The sequence below is a fragment of the Nyctibius grandis genome, chromosome 8 (assembly GCF_013368605.1).
Source record: "Nyctibius grandis isolate bNycGra1 chromosome 8, bNycGra1.pri, whole genome shotgun sequence".
In the NCBI taxonomy this organism is placed as follows: domain Eukaryota; kingdom Metazoa; phylum Chordata; class Aves; order Nyctibiiformes; family Nyctibiidae; genus Nyctibius; species Nyctibius grandis.
The window spans coordinates 10930244-10955419 of NC_090665.1; the positions used below are offsets into that span (position 1 = coordinate 10930244).

General features: G+C 58.2%; 2 protein-coding genes across 2 annotated transcripts in view; one reads left to right on the forward strand and one right to left on the reverse strand.

Annotated features, from left to right (window-relative positions):
* The window catches only part of PDE6D (phosphodiesterase 6D), a 41272-nt gene extending 36833 nt beyond the window's left edge, over positions 1–4439 (forward strand). The window contains exons 3-5 of the mRNA XM_068405829.1: positions 383–508; positions 1364–1469; positions 3812–4439. Coding sequence (XP_068261930.1) covers positions 383–508; positions 1364–1469; positions 3812–3893 — 314 coding nt within the window. The 3' untranslated portion in view covers positions 3894–4439. The remainder of the gene's footprint in view (positions 1–382; positions 509–1363; positions 1470–3811) is intronic.
* Positions 4440–15402: 10963 nt separating this feature from the next.
* On the reverse strand, positions 15403–24861 carry PTMA (prothymosin alpha). Its single transcript, XM_068406991.1, is given in 6 exon segments — positions 15403–16290; positions 16739–16812; positions 19429–19522; positions 20227–20298; positions 24665–24738; positions 24741–24861. Coding segments are annotated over 6 exon segments (483 nt in total). The 3' UTR covers positions 15403–16242.
* Between the last annotated feature and the right edge of the window lie 315 nt (positions 24862–25176).

Consider the following 25176-nt stretch of genomic DNA (forward strand, 5'->3'; position numbering starts at 1 on the left):
TGTACTAAGCAGCCCTTCAGCTGCTTGTGATCTTCAGCACACTTCCCTAAAGTAAAAATTTAAGTTGCATCTCATATTTCAACTTGAAGAATTGTAGTTTTTAGTAATAAACAGCTAAGAACCAGGAGTCTGAGAGATCATTGTTGTGTCCTGGGTTCTGTCACAAGTTTCATTCCTGGCTCTGGGCAAGGTACTTAAGCTATTTGCATCTTGGATTTCAATCCTGCAAATGTAAAAACAAAATCCTTTGTGTTTGCATTTCTCCTGCTACTATGATCTTGTACTAGCTCTAATCATTATTTCAAAGTATATTATAATAGCACCCGAAGCAGCTGGGTTCATTTTATTGTGTCTAAATAATGCTTCTTTATCTTTTTCACAGCTCGAGTTCCTAAAAAAATCCTGAAATGCAAAGCAGTGTCTCGGGAGTTAAACTTTTCCTCAGCAGAACAAATGGAAAAATTCCGACTGGAACAGAAAGTTTATTTCAAAGGACAGTGTCTAGAAGGTATGCATCTGCTCTGTGTGCAGTGCTGCTGCGGCGCGGGGAGTGACCCCCCAGCACAGCAGGGATTAGAGAAACTAAAATGGGTTGAACGTGGTGATTTTAATTTTTCAGAGCAGCACTGAAGCACTCATCTTGTCAGGACTAATGGGCCACAGTATTAGGGATAGCATTTCATAAGTGTATTAACACTTCGTTATGTAAGCAAAAAATCTGGGTAATCATGCTTCAGGGCATAAATCCACCGCAGGCTGCCTGAGGCAAAGAAACAGGTTATTTTAGAGTCACCCATTATGGGGATTCATGCATCTTCCTCAGAAGCACCTAGTGCTGACCACCGGCAGACTGGAGGCCGGGCTAAAGGAGCCTCCGGTTTACTTTGGTTACAGCAGTGCCACTGAGTAGTGTTCGTGTGACTCCATAGCTGCACATGTGATCTCCCTCACTGCAATATTACTCTTAATCTGGGGTGGAGGAGGGGGAGATAAAACATTGAACTCCTTGTCTTTTGGGCAACCAGTTGTACACTTAGTGTCAACTGGATCTGGGGAGATGTCTGCAAGAGGGGGAGTATGGTTTCCCTGTTCCCAATTAGGTGTGATGGAATTTCCCCCAAATGTTAAGGAAGTGATGTGACTTTATCATCACCATCAGCTATTTTAGAAAGGGAGTATCTGCTCTAAGAGGAGGGCAGGGTTCAGTGCAGTTTAAGCTGTACAAAGTAATTTAAATGTAAAATGTTGGCAGCACAGCAGGACAGTTTAGGGAGTTCCCCAGCCTGTCAGGTGAAAAGCAGAAGGACCATTTGTGGATTTTATCTTCTTTCACATGCCCGTGGATCTTCTTTTTACTTTGCAGAATGGTTCTTTGAATTTGGTTTTGTGATTCCTAACTCCACAAACACTTGGCAGTCCTTGATAGAGGCAGCACCTGAATCACAGATGATGCCAGCTAACGTTTTAACGTGAGTACCTCGGGCTTACAGAATCTGAGAGTGGGCAAAGAAAAAGCAATGTGTGGCATTTCCTTGGGGGCCACAGTGGGAATGAAGAGAGGGAGCTGCTACCGACTCTGAATCACGCTCACTACTGCTAGCTGCTGAGAGATAAAAGGGGCTAAGCCAACCTCATTACCTTCTTTCCCATAGGTCCAATTTGCATTAATATAGCAATAAAAGTTTGGAGAAAGTGGAACTGATCCTTTATTAGAATTGCTTAATTTTTTTGAAAGGTGAACTGTGAAAGGTTTTTAAAATGCTTTGCAGCTTAATACCCTTACATCCAGGAAAAAAAAAGGGTGTTTGGGCCATTTTCAAATCCAGCTATTGATCACGGACTCTTGTCCAAGGCAGTTGTTTTTCACGCAATACATCACCCACAGGAGCTGCTCTAGCGTTTGTTTCATCACTGTACCATTTTGTCAAGTTTTTTGTCTTTTCCATTGGATTTTAAACTATGCATTTAGTCATATGGAGTTGTATGTGGGGATAAAATACCCTTAACAGGTAGGAAACAGTCATTTTACAGTCACCTGTAACAGGATTCACACACCTTCCTCAGAAACATCTAGTCTCGGCTGCTGTTTGCACATGGACTTCTGAGTAGGTCAGCAATCCCTAGGACTTGTGTCAGGATGATGCATGCTGGGCATTGCTCTGAGCGTGGACAGCAAGGCACAAGCTGTGGTGGGATGATGGAAAAGGCCCCTGGGAAGCTGTAATCACTGACAAAAAGCCACCCTCCCTGCAGTGCTAGATGGGCGCTGGCAAGCACATGAGGAGCGTGTTGCCAGCAGAGACAGAAGGGTACGGGAATCCTCCTGCCAACCAGAGGCAGACAGGGAGCAGCCAGTCTCACCACAAGGTCACTGTGTCCTCTGGAAGACCTTCCTCTCCAGCGTTTTCCCTCTCGTGCACTGTCTGGAGGAGAGCCAGTCGCATAGAGAAGGCACCGGGATGGGAACTGCTGTCACTGATTTCTATTCACAGCAGGTTTCAAAGAGAGAGCGGACTCAAAAGGGAGCATCAGTGTTCGAATAGTGCTTGGCACAATCTGCTCAGAACCTCACAGATGCTACACACATCCTTGGCTCCCAGAGCTGGTGACTTTCGGTCAGTACAGGAGGAGCCAGATTTGGGAATCAGAGTAAAGGAACAAAGACATCTGGTTTTGGCCATCTCAGGAAATCAAGGCATTTTCAGGACTGGGAGTCGTGAGAGTCCAGTTCTCAAGTGACATTGAGGATTTTCCAGTGTCCCATTCTTTCCCTCGAGTCTGTCTACTTGTAGTGAGCAGCCCAGATCTCTGTCCTATTCATGGAGGTGTCCTAAAGAAATCCAAAAGGGTTTTTGTGACCCCAAGAACTCAGCTTTTTTCAGCTGCCAAGACTTGGAGAGCCCCTCACTTTCTGATATTCCCAAAGACTTCATGTTGTTTCGGTGTTTCCATAGCAAGAGAGAAAGGAGATGTGGTATTTGGTGCTTACCAAGGCACTTTGCGCAAAGAATTCCTGGGATGACTGAACATCAGACTGAGAACATTCCCTGACATTTGAATTCAAGCATTGTCCAAGCAAAAACCTTATGCTCTGGCCAGGTTTAGCTTTGCCAGTGTTACAGATACCAAGAGCCACAGTGGAGGTGGAACTGCTGCTTTGATTTGCAAGAGCCAGATTATTTAGACATGGTCAGATCACACTGCTCAGGTGTGCTGGTGTTATAGTGACCCTGAAGTTCTTACCTTTGTCTCCCGAAATCTCAAAGTCAGCAGCTTTTGTCACACCCAAATCTACATTTCCATTGCAGTTTGTATAAAATATGCTTGTGCGTTTGCATTGAGGCACTTCTTGAGGGAAATGACATGTTAAGTTGGTTGAAGTAGCTTGCTCAGCCCTAGAGGACAGAGATGGGGAATAAAAAAAGAATTCCCATTGCTTTTCACAATTCGCTGCAAGAGAGAGGGGCCTGAAGGTGCTGGGACTGCTGGTTGGTTTTTAGCAACAGAAGGTAGCAGAAGTTTGCTGTTTGTGAGCACTCTCTGCAGCCTGTGTGGTACTGAGCCCAGAACAGGGGCGGCAAGGGAGGGACGGGGAACTGCTCCATGTAGGAATGCGGTGGAGAGATCCTTCAGCCCTGGTGGCCCCTGGATCAGGACACGGTGCTCACTGCATGTGGCTCCAAACCAAAGCTCGTGTTGTGGGAGGGTAAGATGTCAGCCCAGGCTTGTGAGAGCATTGAGAGGAGCAGTTGTTTTCTACTGTTCACATACTCTTCTAATACCTCTTCTTTCTCCTCTTTTCCTCCCACAGTGGTAATGTTATTATAGAAACCAAATTCTATGATGACGACCTTCTCGTAAGCACTTCCAGAGTCAGACTTTTCTACGTTTGAGATGGGGCTTTTTGGAGCTGTTTTAGTTTTCCTCCATACAGTTCTCGGTGCAGAACCCCCCGACTATTCAGTGGAAGACACTCCTGTAGGCGGTGACCCTGGGGACCAGCTCAACGTGGGTTGCGACCTTTGCCCATCAATTATTTTGCTTTCTCCTCTGACAAGACCAGATCAAACCCTCAGAGACAGGACCATCTGCTCAGCGATGCTCTGGGGAATAGAGGCTGTCTCTGAACATGGGCAACCGATGGTCATGCAGAACCAATACTGTAAATTACGTTAGTCTCATCCTTTGTACTTCTCTGGATCCCGGTACACTCCCATTTCCACTCACACCAAACTCTCAATGCGTTTCATTTTTGGAGGATTAAGTTAACCTTTTCATTTTTCTCATGTTGTAGGTTTTTATCCTTTCACTGGATTTCTGTGTAACTGGTCCACGCATCCTTTTACCCTGAACTTGTAAAATAGACTGTGATATCACCTAATGTAATTAAAACAAATTTCTCAATTAAAACATTCCTACCGTCCAAAGAAGGGAAGAAATGTTAGTTCTGTGCCTTTTCCTTTCTGTTACAAAAATGCCTCGCAGCAGGCACACACTCCTGTCACTCAAGCCAGCAGCAGAACAGGGCTTCCCACAGCCCTGCTTCTTCCACAGCCCCCATACCCTTGCTAAATTTCTTCCACCAGCTGACCACGTAGGAAAGGTTTCCTAACTGCTTGGAGCAGGGTTTCTCCTTGGCCTCATTTCTGTCCGTTAATCCCTCGGGGCAGTTTGTCCTGTTTGCCCAGTCACCGGTTTCTTGAGCAGCACTGCACGCTGTTCTGCTTTTCTAAATTCCTGGGGATGTTCAAACCCCTCTGGAAAAACCTGTGTTCCCCTGAGCCCACCAGCATCAATCCTGTGCTGGGCTGAGCTCCCTGAAGCACAGCTGTGGCTGTGCCTGCTGATACCAACAATCCCCACGCGTGCCCGGCTTTAATGACACACGGCAGCAATTTTGCTACGACAGGCTTCTCGAGCCCTCCTGCTACTCTTTCCCCTTGTTTATAATTAGCTCTAGCACATGTGAATCTTGGGAAGGGGGCATCTCCAGCTTATGCTCTTAAACATCATGGGCAGCTTTATGATCACTCAGCCTGTCCTGTGCCTGAGCTTGAGAGTCTCAGAAGAGTCACAGGGAAATGAAACGCATCATTTCAGATCCTGAATTCAGCCACTGGGCGTTTGTAGGAAGGATACAGCATAGGGGTTTTTTCAGGTGCATTGAATTCGGACCGTTAATCCCACGAGAAGAGCATTAGCTGTTGTAGCAGCTTTCTGAGGAGACCTCGCTGATGGGTTTCAGCCTGCCGGATTCGCAGGGCAGAGTCTGCTCAGCAGCACGGCCCATCCGAGGCCAGCCTTTGTACAACGAGATCAGCCGAAGCTGCCTTCTGCACCCAGCGTGAGTGACACCCAGTGATGGTCATCTCTGTCAAAGAGGAGAGACAAAAAAGAAAAATATAAAAGGTCGAGGGTCTCGAGAGCGGGTACGTCTGTGTTCTAGGACAGATGCTCTGCCAGGCACACACAGCATGGGTCTGGCAGAGTCAGGGAGAAGGTGTCTCCTCCTGCCAAGCTGAGCTACCACCAAGTGCTGGGGAGCCCCTGCCCCGTAGCAGAGGGGTGCTCCCAGCGGAGCTGAATCTGACCCAGATGCCTTCTTCCTTAATGGCAAACGAGCTCTGAACGCCCGCACCCCCCTCAGCTCACCTGGCCGGCGGGGCTGCCCGCCCCGGGGAGCCACACACCTGCGGGTCTCCGTGGGGTTAGGCGGGGTGAGCTGCCCTGGGAGAGGGCCCCGGAGGGCCGCGGGTCCCGAGATGGCTCGGGAAGGCCTCAGGAACCCCTTCCCTCCCCGCCCGCCTGTCTCCGGCTGTCCCAGTTCGCCCAGTTCACCCAGTTGGAGCTGGCCGGCCCCTCGGCTGCGGCTCTGCGGTGGGTCATTGCCGCCCTCAAGTGGCTCCGTGGGAAATAGCTGCAGCTCGCTCCTGTCCCTGGACCAGCCTCTCCCAGTCCCCCCCAGCATCCCCCAGTGCGGGGCTCAGCCTCCCTTAAAGAACCGATGGAGCAAACGCCGGGGCCGGGGGAGAGCAGGGGCCGGAGCCAGCCGGCAGAAAGGCCCCGGTAGGGCAGGGGGACAGCGGGGGACAGTGTGGTCTGACCAGCCACCACCCAAAGTCCAGGTTAAGGGCCCCCCGGTGCTCAGAGCAGGACCCCGTGCTTGGCCCAGGCAGGTGCGGGTCCCCTCCCCGTGGGGCTGGTGGGGATTTGGGAGCCCTGGGAGAAGGGGCAGGAGACACGGCCGATGCGCTGCCCTCAGCATGCCCCATCCCCAGGGCCCGAGCATGGGCAGCTCTGGGCTCCCCTGCATGGGACTGTTGGCACTGGGGAAGCAAAGGCACCAGCAAGGGGAAAAGTGGGGCTGGAAGGGTCAAGAGCGGAGCAGGAGGTCCTGGGCATGTGCGTCACCACTGCCAGCACCCGTCCATGTGCCAAGTATCCAAGGGCAGCCCCATGCCACCCTCTGTGCAAAGTGGGTTGGGGCCGGGGGGGCAAGCGGGAACAAGGAGCAACACAGCGATTCTCCCTTTCATTCACCAAATAAGTTCCCACCTGGAAGCTCACAGCCTTGCAGGTGTCTCTGGGGCAGGGAAACATCCCCCAGCCTGGTCCACACGCCAGGCTCTGCACAAGGGGCAGGCTCCATCGTGGTGAGGGGGACAGTTTTGGGGGGGGTAAGACCTGGCTAGGCCAGGCAAGGAGCCTCTCGCCATGCAGGGCCCTCCCAGAGCCCAGCTGCTTGCAGAAACTCTGGCTCACCTGGAGCTGCTGCCTCCTGGCGCCATCGGCATCTGACCAGCCAAGGGGTGCTCAGGAGAGGGACTCAGACGGAGTCAGCAGCAGCCGCCGCCGCAGGTGAATCCCAGCCGACAGCCGCGGCTTTCCCCGGCTCACTGTTCACAGCCGACGTGGTTTGGCCTCAGCAGCTCCCGTGATGGGCACGTGCCTTCCAGCTGCCAGCATGCAGAGGGTATTTGTTTCTGCAAGCGCCTCGGGGCAGGGGACGTGCTCAGAAGGCTGCTCCCCGCCAGCCGGACGGCTGCCACGCGGGTCTCACCCCCGTGTTGGGAGGGCTGCGAGCCGCCCCGCCAGCCTGTGGAAACCTGGCATCGAGGGCAGGTGGCCCTGGAGCATGCAGACATGCAGCCAGAGGCTGCAGAGGCACATGGGGAAGTGAAGGAAGGAGAGAAGGAGAAGCAGGCTAGGGCTGGGGCTGTGCATAGCCCCAGAGGCTGGCACAGAGGGATTTGGGGGGAAGCTTGCAAAAAAACAAGCTTCATCCTCACCGCCCTTCAGCTGTGTCTTCGCCTGGGAGCCCTCCAAGCTGGGGCAAAAGCAGCAAGGCAGCACGGGAGGAGCGTGATGCACAACATGCTTTTGGCTTTAGGGGAGCTCTCTGCATGGTTTTGGGGTCCATCACACCACAGAGGCTCCCAGAAGCACGGGCACAGCTTATGGCAATGAAAAACACCCATCGCTGGGATGCAGGGCTGGCTGCGAAGCGGGACCCTGACCCTGGGCGCCTTGGGCTCTTGCCTGCACGCTGCGATGAGGGTGATGTGGGGACAGGGCCAGCTCCTCCCTACCACACAGCAAGCACCAGGCTCTCTCACCCTCACTGCCCATCGCCAGCACCCCTTCAGGGTGTCACCTACCCCGGCTGCCACCCGGGTGCCTTCCCCGGCCGCCGCGCGGGCTCTCCAGTGCCTGACGGCCTGGCAAAGCCGACTGGGGCTGGGGCTGGCGCGCTGCCCCAGATCTGCCCTGCCCAATAACGCTCAGGCGGGGAAGCAGAGCCGTCCTAATGCGGTTAATGAGCTGATACACGAAGGTTACCGGCGAACAAAAGGCGCACAAACAGCCCAGGGCCACGTTACGTTCGGTGCCTGCTTTGCTACTCTTACCTTCCTGCGGGCGCCGGCAGCGCGTGGCAGCGGGCAGAGCATGGCAGCGGCGGGCAGCCTGCGGGGTCAGCGCCGTCCTGCCCCACCTTACCCAGCTCCATCTTTCCCTGATGACACTGGGAGGGGGCCAGGAGGGCTGGGAAGGTTTGGGTCCCTCTGTGCCCTTTTAGGGGCAAAGATCCTGCTCCTGGGTCACTGGGACAGTGTGAGCAGAGCTCAAGCCAGGTGTCAAGCCACTGGGACTTTGGGACTGCCAGGTGACTTGGGCATAGCCCCTTCTGTTCCCAAAGACAGGAAGGCAGCCAGGGCAGAGGCAGGACCCAAAGGGCCACTTTTCAGTTCAAGGTGCCCAACTCCAGGGAGCCCCTGGCCACCAGCCCTCAGTGTTGTGGGACCTGGGGACGATCCCACTTGGGGCTCAGAACCCGCCTCAAGCCACTTCACACGTGACATTCACATCCATGGTGACTTTTCCCCACCGTCATCTCCCACCACGGGAGGGGAGTGGGGCCAGCCATTGCCATGGCCCTTCTTGCAGAGCATCCCGTTCCTACAGGATCCAGCTCTGTGCCAAAATCCTGCCTGCTCTCCCAGCGCCCAGGGGCTGGGCAGGGTGGGGAACGTGGCAGGCACCCAGGAGGGATGATGAGCTGAGAGAGGATGAGTTGGGGATGTGGAGCAAGGGGAGGAGTAGATGGCAGGATGGCGCTGTGGAAAGCTCTCCCAGTGTCCAAAAAGCTGGGCTGGAAAGGGCTCACGTTGCTCCGGGTGTGCAAATGGGGAACAGTGACAAGTTGTGGGAAGGGATCACACTCGTACTGGCTATGGAAGATGGACACCAAGAAACCACCGGGGATGCAGGAGGAAGCCGCAGGAGGAAGCCACAGGAGTAGACGTGAAGACCCTGATGGCGAGGGACTTGAGGAGCCAAGGTCATGTGGCCGACAGAGAAGCAAAAGTGGTCAGAGGAGAGAGCAGACACCTGATTTCCATGAGAGGAGGTGGCAAAACTGGCAGCTGAGGCCAGACACATTTGGCTCAGGAACTGGGAACGTCCGCACCCCTTGATGCATCTCAGGATCCTTGCAGGAAACTCCCTGGCACAGAGCAGGGGCACGGGGGGGGGTTAGTTCTGGCTGCCCCAGGCCAGCGGACACGCTGTGCTGCCCCTCCACCCCCATCCCCAACAGCCCGGTCGGGTTTCCTGGCAGGGTGGCCTTGGTGGCACAACCCACGGCCACGGGCTGTCCCCACGGTGCTGCCGCAGCTCCCGGGGGGTGCCGGGCTCCCCCGTCCCGCGGCACTAGATGGTGCTGCAATACAGCGATACGGCCCCGCACCGCGCCGTGCCGGGAGGACGCTGGCGGGGGCCACCGCGGCGGCCGGGGACCCCGGGAGAGCCACCGAGGGCCAGCTCGGGCCGGCCAGCCCCACGCCGGGTAGGCTGGTGGGTCACCCGGGACGGGACGTGCCCCCTGGTCCGCCCCAAGAGAGGAGCAGCCCTTGCGCTGGGCTGGACACACCGAGCCCCGCACCAGCCCGGGACACCGAGGGGCACCCAGTGAGGACCGGGGCTGCTCCCACCGCCCGCTGAGGTGTCCCCGCACCTCCGCAGGCACCGGCACCTGCGTCCCTCACCGCTGCCTTCAGCCCTCTCTCAGCCCTACCCCTGCCAAGCTGGGGGATGCAGGAGAAGCCTCGAGAGCCCAAGGCCACGGCTAACAGCCCTGTGGGGCTCCCCGCAGCCAAACGCAGCCCCCAGCCGTCGCTGGGGACCAGCCTGCTCCGAGGGGTGCCCCATGGCCACCCCATGGCGCAGCACACGGGCAGGGAGCAGCAGCTCCAGTGCCTGCTTGAGGGCAGGAGCCCCCATGCTTGCCCCTTCCCACGGCAGAGCCCCACAGCCCCGCTCCTGCCCACCACTCACCCCCGGGACATGGCCCCGGCCCTGCAGCCTTGCTCCCACCCTCTGTCCTGGGGACAGGCCTTTGCGCTGGGGGGTGTCCCCAGGGAAGCAGCACATCCTCACCTCGGAGGGGATAAGCAGGGCTAGGTGGGGTTTGCCCCAGGATGGGGAGCCAGCCCCTGCGCTGGCCAGGAGCCTGGGCTGCTGGACCTGCACCCATCCCTGCGGGGTGGGCGCACCCCACGGCAGCCGCTCTGAGCCCTCGCGCTGCCTTTGGGGCCTCGCGTGGTGGTGGAGCCAACCCCAGGCAGGCTCAGCCAGCTCCCCGGCCCCACGCAGGACCACACTGTCTGCCCCCCAGCCAGGCAATTTGGAGCCACATCCCTTCCCTCCAGCAGATCCGGGTGCTGGCAGTGCCCAGGCTGCTGGCTGGGGAGCGGGTGGCTCACACTTGCTACGGGTTGTCCTCAGCGTTGCCCATAGGTCATGCACCAGCCGAGCATCCAGGTCTCCAGCTTTGGGCACAAGCTGCATCAACCCTTGCACCCCCCCATCTCCAACTCATGAAAGAGGGGTGCTGAAAGACCGGGGCTGGGAGCTTGCTCTGCCTGCAGCAAAGGAGAGGGGGGCCAAGAGGTGCCCACAGAGCCTGGGGCACCCCCATGCCCAAAGCGAGCGGGAGGACGCACATCCCTGCCCAACACCTGGCTGGCACACAGGGAGAGGCAGAGCCCCTCACCTTCAGCCCCCTCCTGGGCAGGAACGGACACGTGCAAAGACCCCGTCCCTGTGGATTTACAGTCTCTCTCCATCTCTGTGGACTTTCCAGGGGCTAATAGGGTTGAATTTCCATGTCCCCCAGCTGCCCCACTTACACCACATTCTTCGGAAAGGGACACAAGAGCCTCTCCAGGTCCCCATCTGCTCCACAGCACGGTGCTCACTGCTTCCTCCCAGGTCTCCTCCTGGATCACACGCAGTGAGGCGCTACAGGGAGGCCCTCCAAGCCCCACCACCTCCAGCCATCCCCCGCTGCTCCCTCTGGGGCTCCCCACCAGCACAGGGGGTCTCCAGCCAGCCATGAACAGGAGCCATGGCCCTCCTTGGGGCATGCAAGGCCAATGGTCCCCTGGAGCCCTGCTCTCCGGAGAGGATCAGGTCAGCTGGACAAGAGGGAGCAGCCATGGGCACAGAGAAGGATGGAGGATTCCCGGTGACTGCAGGAGGAGCCACAAGCACCCCAGCCCTGCTCCCTCTCCAAGGCTGCCACCCTGGAGCAGATAAGGAAAAGGGTGGTGGCCCCAAGGAGAGCTGGCAGCAGGGATTAGCATCTAGCTGGGTTTCAGATCTCAAGGACCTCCACTGGACTGGGGACTGCCAGGTCCGGTTCCAGGACCAGAGCTGCCACAGCTCACCGAGGGGGACAGGCTGTGGGGCACATGGCAGCCAGGGATGAGACAGGAACCAGTTCTCCCACATCTGCTCTTCAGCTAGGTTTTCCTGCCTGTGCCAGACAGCTCCTGGGGCAAGCACACCACTTAGGAATCACTTCTTTGCTATGTAGGATGGGCCAAGACCAGCCAAGGACTTCCCCAACCCACTCTCAAGGGTCTGCTCCCCCAGGACACCTCACACCCCAAGTTGGATGGCAATTACTCTGCCAAAGGAAGAGCTCTTCGTGCATTATTATCAACAGCAACATCCTTTCTGTGTTTGTGGTCTTGAGGAGTCATGCCTAGAAGGCAGTTTCACTCGTCAGGCTCTTAAGTAGATGCCAATTATTTGCCCAAACACAAACTGCACCAGTAGTCCAAGTCCTGAGTTGCCCACAGGCATGTTCTCCACCAAGCCCTCATGGTGCTCCAAATTTCATGAAGGTTGTCAAGATACAAGAGTTTTGGATGAGGCTGACTGAAAGCTACAGCTGGTACAGGACAAGCTTGAGCTGATGAAACAGGTCCTAACCTTCTACAGGCAGGAGGTCAGGACAGGAGATAGGTCTGCTGGTCCATACCCAGTCCAGTTGCCCACAGGGCACAGGCTCAGCCCCACTGGTTACACTGGCTGTGACCTTCGGTAGGAGCGCTCCACCAGTGCATTGCACTTCAGGCCGACCACATGGAAGTTGCTCTCAGTTCACCTGGTTGTTCAGCCACACACAGGACATCGTCCTGCCAGCTGAGGCCCAGCCAGAGCAGAGTCCTTGGGGAGGGCTGCCCTTGATCCAAGTGACCACCTGTGCACAGTGACACAGCTGAAGTCCTTCCAGGCTTGTACGAGGCACCTTGCAGCTCTCCTGATGGCTACGTTTAAGAGCTACCTGGGCTTTGGTGGCTAGCAGCCAGCTAGTGCACCCCAGAACAGCTTCAGACATTCACCTCTGTGTTCTCCATGACCAGTACGATCAGCAGTCCAACCAGGAATCAAGTTGCCCATGAGGTCACATCTGCAGGCAAGGGGCAGCATAAGCAGTACTTCTGCTCTGCAGGTTGCAGCTGAACACGTGACCCAGGAAGCCCTGGGTGAGTGACCCAGCACCAGAGTGTCCAATGGCCACGTGCTCACTTCCAGTCCTGTGGCATCAGCCCCCCACGGAGCCTGGCTCAGGTCACCAGGCAGTGGTGAGATCATCTTCTGTGCACCAGAGGCAGGTGGGACTCCCCACGTCCCACCAGGCAGCCCCTGGCACAAGGCTGGGTCACCAGGGAGATCATTTCTAAGACATCCTCAGATGTGCCTTCAGCTGGCATGACTCCCGCAAGCCCTTTCCTACTGAGATGGACTTGCTGCTCCCGGTCCCCATCCCAAGACATCATCCAGGTGACCAATCCCTGTAGCAGTTTGGATTCATCCAGAAGGCCCTGGGTGGCATCTGGCACCAAATGAGATGAAGAACCACCTTCAAGCCTCCAGCCCCTCTGGAACATTACAGGTAGGAGACTTGTTCAAAGGACCATCATTCCTCCACCCTAGTGCAGCCCCAGACACAGGCAGAGCCCCAGCACTGAGGGGCCTTTATATGCCTCGGTGGGGTGTGGCTGCCCCTGATTGGCTGGGACAGCTGACAGGTGGCAGCTCCAGACTGGCTCAGAGCAGTCTCCCTCACCCTGTGATTGGTGAGCTGCTGCTGCAAAGGGCAAGACAGCAGCAGACACAGGTGGCAGCACGTGGTTGGCTGGGGGGAAGCGCCAGGTGGCGAACTGGGATTGGTCAGGCCTGGGTGTTGCTTGATTGTGGTTGGTGGAGGCAGCTTGAGGGCGGGAGGGAGGCAGGGGGGGAGGGAGGGACAGGTGGCAGTGTGGGATTGGCTAGTAGGCTGTGCTGGTGTGTGGGGATTGGTTGGGGCTGGATGGCTGGGCAGTGGGGCTGGGGAGGGGCTCCCTGCAGTGGCCCATGCACTGAGCTGTGACCGGTCTCAGCCCCCAGAGCCAGGACCAGCCTGTCCCTGCCCACTCCGTGCCCGGGGCAGCATCTGCCCTCTCTGCACTGAAGACACGGGAGCACATCCAGGGGGCATGGGGTGGTGGTGGGGGCTGCCAGAGCTGCTGCGACCCAGCCATGGCTGCAGGTTGGTACCCAGAGCAGGTAGAAATGGGATGCAGAAACACCGGGGCTGCCCTGCGCAGCTGGAGGCAAGGGAGCAGGGCTTGGGCTCTCCATCACCAGTGGCCACGAGGCTCATGGCAGCCAGGCAAGGACGAGGAGCTGTGGGCTCCCCCCCGGCCTGCCCTCTCCTCACCCCCAGCTGCTCCATGCCCTACCCATCACCAGCCTGGCTGGCTGGGAGTTTTACCCCACACTCTCATCCCAGTCTGAGGACCCCCCTACCCACGACCCCCAGGTTTCGGGGGGCTGCAGGCTGTAGGACAGGTTGGGGTCTGCAATGGGGTGACTCAAGGCTGCTGCTCTCCCCAAAATCTCCCCCCATGGGTACGAAGCCAGGCCCTGGGGTCCTCGCACCTGGGTGACACGCAGAGCCTGCTCCCACCAGCTCCTCAGCTGCAGGAACTTCTTTGAATAATTTGCCTCGCAAATCCACAAGCACCAGCTCGCATCGCACATCATCGGAGCCCATCGTGGTGCACGAGCCGTGCGCGGGGCAGCCGCGGCGGGGACACAGGCACGGCTCCCGACGCTGCACGACAGAGCAGCACGCAGCAGGACGGTGACACTGGGTGACACTCAGCAGCGCTGTTTTCCGCTCCTGTTGTCCAGTCCCCTTGGGGACATCAGAGCACCCGCTAGTCCAACCCAGCGCTGGCCTCCAGCCCTGCCGCGAGCACCCCAGCACCCAGGCAGGTGAGCAGCAGGGCTGGGTATGGCCCATGGATCGAGGCAGCAAATCTGCTAAGCTATCAGCCAGCACCACGATTAATTGGATAATTAAGGACAAGGAGCCAGACTTTGAGCTTATTTGCCACGGGTGTAAATACAGGGCGAGTGACCTGGCTGCTCCTGAGGAGCAGGAGGAGCTGTGACCCTCACAGCCAGCGCATCAAACGCACGATGGTTCCTCTTTAAAAAAATAAAAAAATAAAAATCACCGCCCAGCACCTCACCACTAACTTCTGGGATTGCAGCGTGAGAGGAGGAAATGGGACCACGTGGCAAGGCTCCAGCACAGCCCAGGTCAGCGGGGAAAAGGGGACTCACCAGAGCCGGGGCGAGGGATTGGCAGGTGCAGCCATAAGGCAGGTTCTTGCAACAGTCTCCGCAGCCCTGGCAGAGCAAGGCTGAGCTGTGCAGAGCTCCAAGGCCCTGGAGGAGGAGAAGTGAGCTGGACTGTTAGGAGCAAAGCAGCAGAGCTCTAGGCTGAGGTACAGCAGTTTTGGTTTGGCTGAAGCAGACAAACCCCAGCCTGCCTCTCGGGGTCCCACCACCAAACCTCTGCTAACTTGGCACCCCAGAAATTGCTGGGTGGCTGGTCCATCCCTCAGGGACCAACTCTGGCCACATTCAATCCCTGCTGACCCCCACCTCCTGCAGCACACATGTCCTACCTGCTCCCAGCCATGCTGTAAACAAGCCCCGGGCTGCCTCACACAGCTGCTCCCCAAAGGATGGGCAGGCATTTGCTGGCATCAGCCCCCGCTGCCCCGCAGCCGGAGGGTCACCCACCCACAGCAGACACTGCAAGGAAAGGTTTTTGGGGTCGGTTACTCACCCCCATTGCACCAGCCAAACACAATCTCCCCCAACTCCGATGTCAGGACAGCAGGACTGCTGAGCACCCCATGCCCCCACACCCCAGCTCGCTTTCATTTAGCCTGTATCTCCAAGGGTTTCCCAGTCTAACCTGTCCCTACCGTTCCCCAACAGCGGCCGGAGCATGTGGGATCATGCAGGGACCATGCTTGGGGCATGGTTGCAGCTGTCCATGGAGCACAGCCCTGAGAAGGGGCTGCCCTACCTGCCCCAACAGCAGGAGGATGGCAGAGCCCTGTGCTGCACCCCTCTACCCTCTCTCCAACTCTTTTCCCAGCCCAAGTCCAAAGCAAAGAAAGGAAGGAAGGAGAGAAAAGGGGAGAAAGAAATAAAAAATTAAAACAAACAAAAACTAAAACAAAAAGCAGCAGCTGGGAGTCAGCCTTGTTAGGACAACTCAGCAAAATAAAATTCCGGTTTATTGTTGGACAACATTGTTTCACACATACATCAAACAGGCCAAAAAAAAAGAAAAAAATAAAAATAAACAGCAACTTCATAGACAGGAAAAAAAAAAAAAAGAAAACCTTTTTATCTTTGGCCTTGCCACCTCATACAAACCACGATCTATGGTACAGCTAAAGTACATACACAAAAAAAAGTTACTGGAATGCTCAGAATAAGATTGTAAATTTTTTTTTTTTTTGCATTTTTGTCTTTTTTTTTTTTAATTTTTTTACAAGGTTTTGTTTTATTCTCCTTTGAGATAATGGTTTGGGCCTGGTCACACCACAAGTAAAGTCAGAGATAGGTAACAAGAGAGATATACACTTCAAAGCCCCCCTTTTGGTCAATCCGAGATCACTTAAAAATGGTGGACCTCCTAACAATATGTACAAAAATATAAAATGTAAATAAAAAATACAAACAAATTCTCCTTTAAAGTACTTTTAAGAAAGAAAGTAGGGCCTTGAAGTTTTGGTGCTTGGGGGGAGGGAGTCTGGGGGGGAAATGGGGGGTTTCTCTCCCCGCTAACGGGCGAATCGTTTTGTACGTTCGTTGAGTGGCAGCGCCGCGCCGGGGGGCCGGGGACGGGGTTCACTCTACTTAGTGAGGATGACCACGGCGGAGGGGGGAGGAAGGGAGGTGTGTGTGTGTGGGGGGGGGGGGAGGGGGTTGCAACGGGAGGGAAGGGGAGTCCCAAGGGTGAAGAGGACGCGCTGGCCTTTTTTGTTGGTTTGTTTTTCTCCTTATTTAAAAAAAAAAATAATAATAATTTGCTGCCTAGTCATCTTCATCGGTTTTCTGCTTCTTGGGATCGACGTCGTCATCCTGGGGGGAAAGCAAAGCTGTCAGGAGAGAGGATGGGGAGCAGGGCTGCGGGGAGCCACAACAAACCAGGCAGAGAGGTGGGAGAAGGTTTTGGGTCCCTCTCCTGCCCCAGGGACAAGGACAGAGCAACACAAGTGTTTCCCTCATTGTGCAAAGTCCTCTCTCGCAGCCGGCACGGGGAGCCCCCGAGCACCCCCACCCTGGCCTGCCACAAGCATCCCGGGGCTCCCCAACCCAGGGCCAGCAGCTCCACGCAGCCGGAGCAGACACCCCGCTGTAACCAGGCCAGTGTATAAATGGAACTGGGCTGCATCCCCAGAGAGGCACAGGAGCGCACGGAGGGGCGTTCCAGCCCCAGAGCCCAGCCCAGCCCCTCCAGCCCCACTGATGCTCCCCCCAAGCCCTCAGGGGATACAGGTGGCTCCAAGGGGCTGGTCGCTCTTCCTACCTCATCATCCTCAGCTGCTCGTTTGCCTGTGGCTCCCTCAGCTTCGTCGTCTTCATCGCCGTCCTCCTCCTCACCTACATAGAGGAGGGGAGGAATGTGAGACCTTCTCAGAGGGTTACAGCACCATGCAGTTCCCCTCTGCGTTTGTTCCCGGCTCAGCCCCACACTGCAGTGCCCAGTGTCCCATCTTCCCAGTCAGCACAGCCCCTGCTCAGGACAGCAGGTGCCTGAGGACATGGAAGCTTTTGGGGCACCCCCAACTGACTTGACCCACCAAAGGGGAAGTAAGGATTGGCAGCATCGAGCCTGGCTCACACCGTGTGTGTAGCACGGGCAACAGGATGGCAAAACCAGCACCTACCGCGAGCGCCGAAATTGCAGCAAAAAGGGGAAGAAAAAAAAAAAAGGGGGAGAGGAAAAAACCTCTTTCTAGAGGCCGCTCCGCCTAACCGCTCCAGATTACTTCTGCTTCCCTTCGCAGCTATTAGTCTATCTTTAATGAGTTAAGAGAGACAGAACGCATTAGTTCTGAGTCAGAACACTTTCTAATTATCAGAACGGCAAACAAATGCTACCAACCTATCTTACAGCCAGGGAGGAGCATGAGCAGAGCTCTGGGCTTTGACCCACTTTGAGCTCAAATAGGCCAGTGGATCAGAACAACCGAGTCTATCGCCTTCGGCCAGTTTTGGGGGGTCGGGGGCAAGACCGGAGGCCCCAAGAGGAGGAACAACCACTCAGCCGCCGAGACGAGTCTCTTGTGTAACAGGAGACCCTACTAAAACTTAGAGCGTTAAGGCCAGTAAGCTGGCTTTAAACCACCGCCACGAGCCACACGTATAGACACAGCCGGGGGGATTGAGGTCATCCCATCCTCCCTTCCCCTCTCCTCTCCCCGGCGTGCCCAGTTGCTGCGTGGCCCATGCGGTGGGAAGGGCCCAGATTAGCTCCCAGCAATGGATCAACACCCTGGCAGCCATCAGATGCACCGGGCTGGTCGGGGCATCAGGTGACAGTGCCAAGCTGATTGGGAGCATTTTTAGTTCTTTGAGCTGCTTTAAGTAAAGCAAATAATGAGATGGGATGGGAAGAAGGGTACGAAAAATATACCCTCGAGCTCCCCTCTGCTGTCAAACTCTGCGATGGAGTCTGGCTGCAAGTGTTGGGGAAAAAAAAAAAAAAAAAAAGAGAGCTGATGCAAGCTACACTCGCTGCCTTGAAATCTCTCTCCTGCAGCGTTCAGCTGCTCAGGTGCAGCTTTCGGGCAGGGATCACCCGAGGGCAGCAGGCACAGAACGGACGGAGCTGTGCGGGATCGCGGCAAGGTGTTCAACGCCTCCAAGCACTGCGTGCCAAACCGTGCCTGCGCTCGGTGAGCGGTGAGGAGCAGGGCTGGCACTGCGGGACCAAGGCTCCCTGGGCTTGTCACAGCAGTATCCAAGCAACACTTCCACCCCACACACACACATGCCTGCAGCACACGCACACCCCTCCTGCCCGAGGGGAGCAGGGAGAGGCATGTATTCCCCCCTCTTCCACCCCGAAGCAGGGCTGGAGGTAGATGTGCTCAGGACAGGCCATGGCAGCACTATGCTCTGTCCCCCAAGGGTTAAAATCCCAAGGATGTAAAGGGCCACGATTCCCAGTTTCTCCGAATGAACCAGTTCCTACCGAAGGGCACAGCAGACAGCAGGCTGCTGAGAGCAGAGTGCTACCCCAAAGCCGGCAGCTTTCCCTGCTCCCACTGTCTGAACAGGCACTGGCCTAATGGTCATTAAATTTCCAGCCCTGTCTCCATCTCCCAAAACTAACCAACAGGTTAGTAGGTCAGCACGTAAACTGAAAATTCACAGGGGATTAACCTAATAACAGCTAATCAAGCCCCAATTCATTTCAGTATAACAAGAATGGTTTTCTCCCAGCCTTAATGAGTGATAAAAATAAACAATGTTATTCATCCAAGCAGATCTTGGGAAAAAAAAAAAAACAGTGGGGAGGGTGAGAAGTGATTCGGCAAGTCACTGCTGGATTTCTGGTCTCTGCTGCCAAAACCCACTTCCAGGCTGGGTCAGGTCAGGAAGCAGGCAAGGGCAGGGAGACGTGGGACGCTGCAGACAGGGAAGGTTCAAAGCAAGCACATCCCCTTCCGTTGGAGGAGCAGGTGTTCAAGCTACAGGTTCCTCTGCCTGCTTCCATGTGGCAATCAGACCAGGAAAGGGCTGGGAGAGGGGACTACATCAGCCCCTCGGCACACTGCTCCATGAACAAAGCTGGTGGCCTTTTCTCCGTGTCACGGGCCAAGGCACAGCCATCCAGGGCTGTCCTCATCCCATCCCACCAGCCGGCACTTGTGTCTGCGGCGGCCATTGCGATCACAACAGTCAAGGGCAGGTTTTCCTACTCGCACGGAAGGGCTAATGCGCTTATTCAGCGCCGCCGTACGGTGCCGTCTGGCCAGAGGAGGGAGGAAGGAAAGAATCTGCCCTCAACCTGCTGGAAGGGATTCAAGGCTGACTTCACTCCCAGCGCCGGTGGCCTGGGTGAGCGAGGAAGGACTAAGCCCGGCTGGCAAGAGCCACCCAGCCACAGCCACGAGGGGGAGATGCTGCTCTTGGCTCTCCTCTGCTCCCCGGGAGTCTGCTGTCCCAGGCAGGGCACAGCCGTGGGGCAGGGGGAACAAAGAAAGTTACCATCACCCTCTTCCTCCTCGTCCTCTTCCTCACCACCTTCTTCTTCCTCTTCGTCTACTTCGTTGTCAGCCTCCTGCTCTCCGTTCTCCTCGTTCTCCTTGGCAAGACAAAACATCACTTAAAAAAAAACGCACTGGGGAAGGGAGAAGGGGGAAGAGATGTTCAGCAGAAGTGCGTGCACGTCCCCACCTTTCCTGTCTAAAGCAAAGCACCAGCCCACCGGAGCCCCGGGCGCACGCCCCGCTTCCTGCCTGCCTCCACACGACGCCAGCAGCCCAGGCACGAAGGATCGAGTCTGGAGTAACTCAGGGCTGCAGCTTCGAGGCCAAGACAAAGACTGCAAAGGCTCTCACGACACATTGAAACGCAGCAGAGTGAATTTCCCCCAGCATGTTAAAAATAGGAAACCAACCGGTTTACTTGTAACACAATGTGTTTCCCCGCTCGATTGTAACACTGTAAATCCAGGGTTTGTGGTTTGTTCCCCCCCCCCCGCTTTTCCAGGGCCTAGGAAGGAGGTGGCACTGGACACACCTCACACAGCTTTCACGGAAGGGATATCCAAGTCCAACCCTTCCTTCCCACACAGGCACGAACTGCCCAGAGGCACGGGAGCATCTGTTGAACCTGAAGCCCCAAAGGCTCGAGTGCTCTGCACAGCGCAGCGCTGCTGGTTGCAGGGGTCCCCTCACAGGCAGGGCTGGGGATGAGGTCACAGCAAAAGCAAGAAGGGAGAGGAAAATAAAAAGGCACTGGCGTAAGGGCTGCCTCTCCCTGCAGGATTGTAGCCATACTCACAGCGTTGCCGTTGGCCGGTGCATCTCTGCCATTTTCTGTTTCTTCAACAACTTCCTTCTTCTCTTTTAGATCCTGGAAGGAGCAGAAAAAGCAGAGAAGTCACCCCGATTCCAGGTGCCTGGGTCAGAGATGCTGCAGATCAGGCACGAAAAACACAGTCCAAGAGAGCGCGGGAGCTGGTTTCTCTTCACACCAATTTGCTCTGCAATTTGGTCGCCACATTCTGGCTCCTCCTTGGGAATGAGCGGCGCGGTGGGCGAATCTCAATCCAAGACAGCCTTGCCGGAGAGCAGCTATCTAAAAAGAGACTGCTCCGTTTCACCTCCGAGCTCCCAAACACACAGGGCTGGCCGCCTGCACACGCTCAACAGAGGCAGAGCTGGCTGATTGCCCATCTTAGCACAGTCCACGCAAGCTCCTGCAACGCCACCGAGAGCCGGCAGCCCCGTCCAACGTACGGGCTCTGCCGCCCCAGGGCTGCAGACGTCCACGGCTGCTCAGTACCTTCGCAGCAGGAACAAATCCCAGGGACTCGTTAGCAGGGACTGTGGTCTCTGCCCCACCTCAGGAAAATCATACGGTAAATATTACATGCCTGGTCTTTCTCGTCAGCAGCAGAGAGGAGACTCCAGGATCCAGCTCGCAGCTTTAAGCGTAACAGGATGGGGTGGGGGAAGAAGTCTATTTTTACACTGCTCCCAGAGCCGTGCCTGGCTAGTTCGGTTCAAATCCCCACCACGAGCAGAGCGAGAGGAGAGCGGGAGCTTGTATGTTTTTGCTATTGATCACTGTCAAAATGTCATGCCAAGTCGCTCGGCAAACAGGCTGAGAGGATCCAACTTTATGTTCCTGCATAAAGAACACTTGGATTTAACACTGGCATCTTTGCTCACATCCTCCTCCCCTTCTGTTCCTCCATCAGCTGGAGCGAGATCCTTCAGCGCGAGGAGCGTTATCCCAGCCAAGGAAAGCAGAGAGGCCCTTCCCCGGGGCCAGCAGCACAGCCACGCAGCCGGCCTCAGCAGCCACCACGAGGTCTTTACAAGTCGCTGGCAGCTCCCTACCTCGCTGCAGCAGTGGGCAGCTTCGCCCCCCTCCCGCCTGCCCTTCGCGGCCGCGGCGAGCGGGCACTTTCACTCCCGCTGAGCCACTATCACTTCCTCGTGGGAACTAAAAGCACAGCCCTGGCCCTGCTAGCGTGACCGTCACTCCGTTTTGGGAGGGTTTCTACTATCCCACGGACTGCTTCGGCAAGACAGCGCAGGGGGTTTAGACCCCCAGGTTATTTAAACCACTCAGGACCCACGCGGGCACGCGCAGATGCTTTTACCAGCAGCACTCATGCTGCCAGGGCACCGAGGAAAGACTCTCTTCGGAAGCGAGCTTTGGGGTGACTACACCTGTTGCTCAAAGCTCACCCAATCCAACCGGCACCCCAGGAGTCTGGGGCAGAACAAAAACACAACCTCCCTCCTCCTCTTACCACTCACACAGGAATCCCAGGGTATCTCCTCCACGCTGCCCCATTCCACCAGTTTCACACCGTCAGCGGCTCCCGTTCCGCTATTCCCCAGTGGCTGCTCACAGCCATTTAACCTCTCGTGCACCACCGCGCTGCTGCATTCCGCAGCTGCTGCCTCCCATCAGGCACGCAGGCGACAAAGCATTTCCTAAGTTAAACACGGAGCAAACCAAGCAGTCAGAGTTTCCACATCTCGCTATGCCCGGTGGTTCTTTTCAAAAGGAGCCGTTCGCACAACGTAAGCAGTTCTCCCGGTGAAGGAACAACTCATTCCTGGGGATTTTTGCTGGACAGATCTCCAGCCCCGACCTTTCCCGCACCGCCGAGGACGCTCTCAGTTTAATGACCATCGGGCCGCCAGGTCACGAAGCCTGCGCTCACAGCAGAGCTACGGAGAGGACCGCAGCTTCTCCCTGTCCCCCAGGCCCTGTCCAACACAAACAACTGTGCGCAGTGGCTGCCTAGCGAGGCCTCCGTGCAGCAGGGCTGCTTCAGCTCCGTGGCTCTGACGGAGCCTCTAATTATAGGTGTGGCGAGGCTGTTTGTCCATGAAATAGCGATGGTGGTTAGTCACACACCGGCTGCCCGGGAAGCTCTACCTTCGCTCCCGCTCTGCTCCCGGCGGGTAAGCACCGGGAGCTGCGGCTGCACCGGCAGCGCTGGCGGGGACGGGCCGCGGCAGAGGGGGCCGGGAGTGCCCTGCCCCGGCGAGGAGCCGCGTCCACCACCCGGCTCCGGGGCGGCGGAGACGCCGCCGCTATGGCCCTGCCTCCCGCCGGCAGGGGGCCCCCCGCGCCGCCACGCGCCCGGCCGCCGTTCAAACCGCGCGCCACTCTCCGCGCCCCTCTCATTGGCCGCCCGCCAGCGCGCCGGCCCGGCGCCCTGCGGGCTGCCGGGAAATGTAGTCCCGGCGGGGGCGGCGGCTGGCGGCGCGGCGGACTCCGGCTCCCAGGGGGCGGCGCGGGCAGGGCCGCACGCGGTGGGAGCCCCACGGCACAGCAGCGGCGGCCGGGGGCGGTGCTCGGCGCGGAGCCACCGCCCGGGCGGGGCGGGACACCCCCCCTCTCTCCTCCCCTCCCCGTCTCCCGGGAGCGCGCGCCGGACGGCAAGGCAGGCGGGACGAGGGCGAACGGCCACCGGGTGCGTGTGTGTGGAGGGGGGTCACCTTGCCGCCGTGCGCGTCTTCGCCCGCCCCACAGCACAGACCCCCGTCCCTCCCGCTCCGAGAGGCCGAACCGGGGACGAGGCCCCCTTCCCCCACGCTGTTAAAGGGCAGGGGAAGGTTAACGACAAACTTGGCCCCGTTCCCCCGGGGAGGGATGGGGACCGACCCGCCTCGCCGCTTCCCGGCTCCGGGAGGACCAGAGGCAGCGGGGAGCGAGCGGCGGCCCCGGAGCGGAGGCAGGGCGGGCGGGGGGGAGGGGGGGATACGGCTGCGGGAGTGGGAAACAGAAGTGAAATCGAAATCTGCCAGAAACGGCGTTTTGTTGGTTGTTTTTGTAAACCCTCCTCCCTGACGGGTTTTTTTTTTTCGCCTTCAGCCCCGCTGTCCCCGGGAGCGGCACGACCCGGTGCCGGTCAGGGCGCAGGGTGAGGAGGCCCCTGGGCACGGCCACCCCATCCCCCGCTGCCTTCCCACGCACCCACCCGGCTCAGGTCTCCCCACAACTTTCCCGGCAGCGGCGGGAGGACCCGGTCGCGGCCCCGGGCTCGATGGGGCGCATCGCCGCCCACGGCCCGGCGGGGAGCGCAGCCTGCCCAGGTGCCCGGCGCCCCCGGGGACGCTCCGCCGCGGCTCGCAGACAAAGGCGGGCGCCGGGAGGCGCAGCGGGGACTCCCGGGAGAGCCTCTCACGGCCGGTACCGGCGCTCCCCAACCGCTTCCCCATGACCCCCGGCACCGACTCGCAAAGTTATCCCGCTGCAAGGAGCTCGGCCCGGAGCCCCCAGCCCCGCCGCGCCAGCACATCCGGGGCAGCTCCGCCATGGGGGCTGCCCCCGGCGGGGCAACTCCGAAAATAGCAACTGCCCCCCCCCCGCCTCCGGGGGCAGCTCCGGCGCAGCCCTCACTCCCCCGACCGCCTCCGGGGGCAGCTCCGAAATAGCAACCCCCCCATCCGCGGCAGCTCCGACACAGCAACTGCCCCCCCAACCCTTCCGGGGGGGCAACTCCGAAATAGTAACTACCCCCCCCCTTTCTCCGGGGGTAACACCGACACAGCAATTGCCCCCCCCCCCCCCCCCCCCCCGCATCAAGCGGGTGCAACACCGAAACAGCAACCACCACCCCCGCTTTTCGGGAGCAACTCCACAACAGTCACTGCCCCCTCCCCACCCGACCCTCCGGTGTATGTTCCGGAGCGCTCCCCCCCGCACCTCCCCCCGCAGGGATGGGGCCAAGCGGGACCCAAGTTTGACGGGTCTGTCAAGCTCCCGCAGCGGATTGAATGAGGCGACCGCTGCCCGCCGCCGCCATCCCCCGCCGGAGACGAGTGCCGAGGCGCAATCGTGCTCCCCTCCGCCCCACTCCCCGAGCACCTCCGCGGCGGGACGGCCCCGCAGCCGCCGCTACCGTCCCCGGGAAGGCGGGAGGGAGCGGGCCGCGGAGCCCGGCGCAGCACGGCGGGGCTCGTAGCACCGGCGAGGGCGGCGAGCACGTTTCCCGCATGCTGTAGACAAAGAAACGGCGGAGGTTGCTCCACACGGCGAGCGCGGTGGTGGCCCCGCTCCGAGCCCCACCGCGAACTTCAGCGGTGGGGGGGGACACGGTGGGGGGAGGGCAGGAGGAGTAAAAAAAAAAAAAAAAAAAAAAAAAAAAAAATTAAAAAGGAAAAAAGATAAAAAATGCAAAAAAATCGCTTGGAAAACAAAAAATACAGCAGAAAAAAAGGGGGTAGCGGGGTGCGCGGCGGCTCACCTTAGCGGAGATCTCGGCGCTGGTGTCCACGGCCGTGTCGGACATGGCGGGGGCGCGCGGGGCTGTGGCGGGGCTGTGACGGCGCGGGCAGAACAATGCCAAGATGGCTTTGCGCGAGCCAGTGGGGACTCACGCGGCGCCACGGGCCCTCTTATAGAGCCGGGGGAGGCGCGCGCGCTGCCCCGCGCCGCGCCCATTGGCCCCGCGCGCCGCGGTCGCCGCCTCCCATTGGCCGCGCCGCAAACAATGGGCACGGCCGCTTAAAGCGGCAGGAGCCGACGGCGCCGACACTGCGGCGATGAGTTCGGGCCCGGCCTCAGCGTGGGTGAGGCGCGGGGGCGGGGGCGGCAAAAGCCCCGCCCCCTTTCCCTTCCCCTCCCGCCCCGCTGCCTCCGCCCCCGCCGCCTCCGCCCCGCCCCGCCGTGTGAGGCGGCGGGGTGGGGGCAGTTCACTTACCCGGTCCCCCGCCGCCTCCGTCCCCCCGCCGCATGCCTGCGGAGGGGGCGGGAGGC